We start from the raw sequence: 6,964 nt of genomic DNA, 5'->3' as shown, positions 1-6,964 counted from the left end.
ACCCAAACCGATCGTGTTTTGTAATATAACTGACTGCATAAAGTGACTATAGCACAGTGGTGCTATTGCAATCTGTGTTCTAGTGCAGTGCTGTAACAAAGGACACACGAAAGTTTAGGCAACTCCTTATTGGTCTATATTTTTCAAGTACAACATTTTGCAGCCTTACACTAATGGCATTCATGGCCTGAAGGATCATTAGACTAACCTGCATGCAAAATTTTCTTCATTTCCATTAGAAGACATGTTTCATAAGCAGTCCCACTTTGACACATGTTTCCTTTGGGAAAATATTTTATTATACATTTTTGCCATATGTAAACTTGACGTTTTGTAAATATATAACAAATATAGACAATGCATTGTAGGCACCTCTGTTCAAAAACCCAGTAGCTGGTGAAAGTCAGCATAATATAAAAAAAGGCTACATTTGACTGAAGCAGATTTGTGTACAAGAAGGTACAGCATAACAATCCTTTCCATTATTTAAAGCTGCCTTCATTAGTAATACACATTGGCTTGACCTTTAGAAGCTTCAGGCTCAGTGACAGGTACAGAGCCGTGTATGTTGTTTGCTTAATTGAATAAGGCAGGCTGGGAATAAATGTACTCAGTAAAAAGAGACTAATCATAGATCTTATTGCATTAATGGGGTGTTCTTTGCCTTATGCTCTACCAGTCAGTTTGATCAGTATAAGTTTGCACATCTGTGTAAGATTTTTTTTCTCCAAATTAATTTACATGTTTTAGATGCTTAATCAGGGATGATTTAATCCTGAGGGAAAAGTAAAGCAGACATGTCCTTCACAAGCAATAGGCACAGACCTGTAGTCATTATGTGAGCTTCATTGGAAATGCTCATTCTGAGTACCTGAGCCCCTGATTCAAAGTCTTTTGAAGCCAATGGACAGACTCCTATCAATTTCAATGGGCTTCATGTCAAAGCTTCCATCTGGTGGGTTACGTGTGTGCCCAAAAGCTTGCAAAGAACAATTTTTCCAACTATTTAGTTGGTCTAATAAAAGTTATCACATTTACCCAAAGACCTTTGTCTGCCTATGTACACAGAAAGGAATAAACAAACTCAGAGGCAGTTTTAAGCATGACAGACCGTAGGAACTGTCCAACTATTGACATGATTTGTCATGTCCTGTGGCAATAAGCTAAATGAACCATTAAATATCTTCTTCACTCTGTGCCTCACAGGGTCTTATGCTGACAATAGTGACATCCTCCCCCTGGCACTTGAGGAGCCCAGCCTCACATTCAGTTATCGTCTGATTAGTGACATTTTCACTCCCTTTGATGCAAATGCTCATTCCCCCCTCCTCGCATTGCCCATCTTCGCGGCATATGCATCTGTTTGTTTGCTCTAGAAAACAAAACAAAAAAACAAAAACACATATAAAACAGTACCTAACCCACTGGAAGAAAAACAGACTAAGAAGCACCTATCAAAACTGTGCAAATAACTGAGCAAGTTGTACATGATCCCGCTTCTGGTTAAAAGTAAAGTTGATCAATACACAGGTTCAATGTGAAAACTACAAATGCAATCAGAATTGCAGTGCTATGCAAAGGAAATCCTAAGCATGTATTGGAGCTGGTGCTAGGCTGAGCGGCTGGGGGCTTTTTTCTGACAGCTTGCTGTGGATGCCTCAAAGTATAGCTCTTTTCTCTACATTTACATCTATTGTTTGAAAATTGCGAGAGAAGGTAGGGAAAAAAAGGACCCTAGAGACTAACTCACTCAGACAAGCATGAGATTTTGTGGGCAACAATTTACTTCATTTGTTGCTATAAATGGTCCGTGACATAGCATCTCATGAGGTAAGTTGTTGCCTCCAAAAGCTCATGCCTCTCGGAACCAGCTTGTTTTTAAGGTGCCCTATCTCCTGCTTTATACACGTGCCAAGCAGTTCATAGCCAAGTTGCCATACAAGGCACGAGTTGACACATGAGATTTCTTTCCTATATCTTGGTAACAGGGGGCCTGCTCGGGGCCAATCTCCACATGGCCTGCCCACCTGTCCTTGGCTAACTGCCCGCTTTCTCTCCTGCCGTGCCTTGATCTTAATAATGGATTAACAGATGTAAGTTAAGTGGGAGGCTGCCCATTTTCTGCCCTGCTGCTAGGGGGCACTATCTGGCGCTCCATTCCTCTCTTACACTGCAGCTCAAGCCTCGCAGATGTCCTCATGATGTTCTCACACGCTCCAGTCCCCCACGATGGGGCCCAGAATCCTACTGTAGGACTCCACCTGGGTTCCTCCCTTCAGGCACACTCTGCTGCCATCATACCGGGCCACATATCTCCCTGCCATTGGATCCCCTTTGGGTGTGGTTCCCCTCACTGGGACCTTCAGCTCACACTAGCCCTCGCCCACCCCCAGGCCAGTCAGGACCCCAGGCCCCTGGCTCTTGGGAATCCCTCTGAGCGGGCCTCCTTGCCTTTCTGACCCTTCTGGTCCTGGTCCCCTCCTGGGTCGGTTAGGGAAAGCTCAGGCAGGCCTTGTTATATGACCATTACTCTTTCCCCAGGGTCCTCCTCTCTGAGTCCTCCTTCATGGACATTGGGATCTGGGGTACCTCACACCATGACTGGTGCCTCAGGGTCTCACAAGGGACTCTCACTCCCCCCCTGGGCAGCAGGTCATGGTGCTACTACCGATGTTATCTTTGACCCAAACCCTGCCTCCCAATGGTGGAGGACTTACTGGGGTCAGGACTTGGATCTCGCTGTCTCTGGCTGAGCCCCCGTTCTCCCTTCACTGGGCTCCACATCACCCTCTCCCTGCGGCTCCACAGTGCTGCCCCCCCTCACACTGGGGGCTTCTCACTGCTTGCAATGCCCCCTCTACTTGGGGTCTCAGGGCTTTCCTCCTCGGGGGGCTCAGGTGGCCATAGCTGTGCCTGGCCCCAACTCTTGAGCTCAGGGTCTCAAACCCCCACAGGGCTCAGGTGGCCTTGGCCACACCTGGCCACCAACTCTCTACTCTCCTCCTCAGGGCTTGCACCCCCACTACTACCTCTGATGGAGCACAACCCACCCAAAAGGTGAGGGCTAGGGGTTAAGGTGCCCCAACCTGCCTTTCACCAGGGTGATCACTGGCCTGGCATTTCCTGGGGGCATCCACACCACTAGGAGCCCCACCAGGCCACCCACTCCCAGCAGGGTACAGTTTTAGGTCATATCCAGGACCAGAAGCCTCCTACCATCCCCTACAGCTCCTCCTTTACCTCTGGATGAAACTCAGCAGACCTCTGGCCAGGCAGTGTTGTTGCCTGACCTCCAACAGCCAAACTGCCTGTTTATATGGACAACCCTGAACCCAAAATGGCTGTCCTCATTAGGCACCTGGAGGCTGCCAGCTCCAGGGTCTTAAAGTGGCAGGCACACACAGTGCCTTGCCACAATCTTACTTAATTTTCATCTTTTTATGTTTAATCTGTCCTTATTTTTGTCCTTAATGAAGCTTTAGCCATATTGCTACTCTACTACTTGTTGTCTGATTTCTCTCTTTCCCTATTTTAACTCTTTTTGTTGACTACTTTTTTCTAAGCAATTTCTGATGGGAATAACTGCTTGTTCCCATTAGACAAAAGAGATAAAACCCTATCTAAACATACTGTTATTTTAAATATGTACTAAAAACTATCTCCTATGTTGTGTTGTAGGGACACCTTACAAATGCTTATTTATATTACTCCCTTTCCTGGAATACTGTATTAAGTTTTGGTTTCACTCTCAGTAAAATGGGAAGATTCAGAAATAGAAGAGGTTCAGAGAGAGGTAGTTAACTGTTATTCTGAAGTCAGGCAAAAGGCAGGGTAGACTCAGAGGCCATTAACCAGAATAATTAAAGACATGGAATAACTTCCATTTGGAGATACAAGGTCGTGACTGAATACTTAATGGCAGGGATGAGTAAGAGTGTTTTCATTTGCCTATTCTCATAATGCAAGAAGGAAGGACATTCAATGAGCCTAAAAGGCAGCAGATTTTAAACCACTAAAAGAAAACACTTTTTCTAACCAATGAATAATTATCCTCAAATATCACTGAGCAAGATTAAGAACAGAACTGGACGATGACATGGAATGTGAGGATATCCACAGTTATCAAGGCAGAAGATTTAAAAATAAAGCAAGCAGCAGGGGTAACTGGTGCCTCCTGAGTCTGGGAGGGGCATGATTTGTGGGTGGGGCCGGGGAGGGCCAAAAGCCCCACATCCGCTCCTATACTTCTGTGCCACAGCTTAGTACCCCCCCCTTCCCTCCCCCAACATGCTGCCAGCCCGTGCAGCAAAAAAATCTGCCTCATCCTGAGCAGTGCCAAGTCAAGGGCCAATCTTGGGGGGGTCACGTGCTCCACCATGCCCCCCTACCAGTTGCCTGTGACAAGCAGGCTGAAATCCTTGTACTGAAGTCAAAGGGAAGTTCCCCATTGATTTCACTAAGGCCAGGGTTTCCAGCCCAAAGTTTCAAAAGGGATTATGTTCCAACTTCTAAGTAATTATAGTTCAGAAGAAACTTTCCTTGTGAGTAAGTTATTCCATAAAGGTCTCTAGTTTCATAGTTTCATAGTTTCTAGGGTCGGAAAGGACCTGAGTAGATCATCTAGTCCGACCCCCCCGCCATGGCAGGAAATAATAATACTGGGGTCAAATGACCCCAGCAAGATGTTCATTCAACCTCCTCTTAAAAACCCCCAGGGTAGGAGCCAGGACCACCTCTCTTGGAAGTTGGTTCCAGATCCTAGCCACCCTGACCGTGAAGTAGTAATAAAGAATCAGGCCACTATAAGAGACAGAACTGGGTGGACCTGGAGTCTGATTCAGTCTCGCATGTTCCTTAGAGCTCTGGTATGTCAGAATTATATCTGTTTTACAGATGGTAAATGAAAGCATAACAAGTGATGAGACAGAGCCAAGGCTAGTTTATAAGTAGATAATGGTTTGGTTTTGTTCAACAGGCAGGTCTTCAAAAATTCATCTGTAATAACAATGAGGAATCTCTTACCATCACAAGTTTCCCATAAATGACAGGAACCACAAGATTTTTCAGATGCTGCAGGCATTCTGCAATTTTCATCCTTGGTCAGAGAGTATTTTCTGCCCATACACTGAAGGGCATACATCTTACAAACAGTTAAAGCCACATTTCTCTGGCTTCTCGGATCTGTAGCACAGACATCCAGGGAAGAACTGAAAATAAAAGAAAATGCACACTGTGTACACATTTTTATACTGACATCACTTAATGGGGGAGGATCTATCTATTATATCCATTTCTGTTCTCACAGAGAAATGGTGTATCCCCAGGGACTTTAATGAAATAACCTCTAGAGTTACAACTAGGGGTGTGGTGGTAAAGTGGTCTTTCACTACAGACATAGACATTTAACTTGTTCACATCACCCCCTTATCTGCTATTAGCTACAGACACTAGCATGCCTTAAACATACTACCCCAACCATCAGAATGGACTTTGGATTGGAAGTGAGATCAGAAGAAGCTCTTTTCTCTTCATCACAGGCATGTTGTGGCTGGGACCTGAGCCTGTTCCACTCAAGTCATTGGAGGTTTTGCCATTAACTTCCCTGACAGCAAGATGTACTCTTTTTTCATTAAAGTTGTTTAAACCTCAACAATGCTTAAAAATCTCTATAAGATCTAGTCTCTGTTCTTCTTTGAGAGCCTCAGACTTCATCCAAAAATGTTAGTGCAGAAGCAGAAGAACTTTGTAGAGATACAAATGTAGACAACATTTGCTGACTGCTCCAAACTGCTCCAAAGTACTTACTACTACATCTCTAGCTCTGTTTTATATATTATCCAAATGTTCCTCAGTTCTTTTTCATTCAAATACAAGTCAAGCTTAAGCCTTCTTAGTTTGTAACGGGTAAAACGAGTAAGTGTCTAGTATCCTACAATGTGAAATCTATCACATCAGTTGAAATATAGGAGTGAGGGAGCTCATGTGTGGGCCATGCCTCATACTCTGCCTGAGACCCTTAATGAATCCAATGCCAGCTTTGCAGACAAGATCAGGGCCAGATGGTTACACTGTATAGGTTCATACTGTTAACAGAGGGAGTTCACAGATCTGTGGGTGTAATGTTGTCTGCTGTGCAGCCAGACAAGTGAGAGAGCTTTCATCCTCTAAGTCAATCCAACGTTATCTCTGTAAGCAGAAATGTAGAAAATCCTTCATTTTAAAATGTAAACTTACTTTCTGTAGAAGAAAGTACAGTCAGAAGAAAGTCAGTGGAAACCTAATCCATATACTTCTATTGCTTCTACCACTTACCAGTTTTAAAAATAGATCAAAGACCTACTTCATTGATTATGCACCAGCAAATATAGAAATCCTGACATCTGATTTTAAAAATATGAATATAAGTAACTTTAACTGAAAAGACTAAGGGTCAGATATTGACTCAGTGATTTCTTTCTTTTGACCTGTTTCAACAATGAACAAATGGAAAGCTATTGCGTAGGCTTACTATAGGCTTTAGAAAAGGGACAGATGTGGCTGGAACATGCTGAGCTCTGACACTCTCCAATGACAAAACAGCCCCAACTCTTGCAGCTTTAGTGTTATGGCAGAAGCAGGCAATTATTTTGGGTGGAGGGCCACTTACCAAGTTTTGGCAAGCTGTTGAGGGCTGCAAGGCCTCGAAGGCTGCAAGGCCCTAACCCCTGACCTTTGCCACCAGAAGTCCCTCCCCTTGCCCCCCCAGAAATGCTCCTTTAGCAAGAATATGCCATCTCAGAACCAGAAAAATACCACATTATATTCTAAAAAGCAAATATCTACTACAACTTTCATTCATTTGATTTCAAAAAATATTTTTGTCCTGATTTACATGTGTTTGTGTAGAGGTGTGTGTACATAGAGGTGGTTGTATAATACGGAGTTGTCAACTGAATGAATGAGGAAAGGGGCTGGAGGTAACCAT

The 6,964-nt window shown here is 44.0% G+C and overlaps 1 protein-coding gene across 1 annotated transcript in view; it reads right to left on the bottom strand.

Annotated features, from left to right (window-relative positions):
• Positions 1-276: 276 nt before the first annotated feature.
• Positions 277-6,964, bottom strand: part of C7 (complement C7) — a 52,330-nt gene continuing 45,642 nt past the window's right edge. The window contains exons 17-18 of the mRNA XM_019532003.1: positions 5,023-5,207; positions 277-1,372 (exon numbers count right to left, since the gene is read on the bottom strand). Coding sequence (XP_019387548.1) covers positions 1,176-1,372; positions 5,023-5,207 — 382 coding nt within the window. The 3' untranslated portion in view covers positions 277-1,175. The remainder of the gene's footprint in view (positions 1,373-5,022; positions 5,208-6,964) is intronic.

This window comes from Crocodylus porosus, unplaced genomic scaffold, assembly GCF_001723895.1.
Source record: "Crocodylus porosus isolate Cpor-Errol unplaced genomic scaffold, CroPor_comp1, whole genome shotgun sequence".
NCBI lineage: Eukaryota > Metazoa > Chordata > Crocodylia > Crocodylidae > Crocodylus > Crocodylus porosus.
This window is presented reverse-complemented; position numbering and strand designations above follow the sequence as displayed.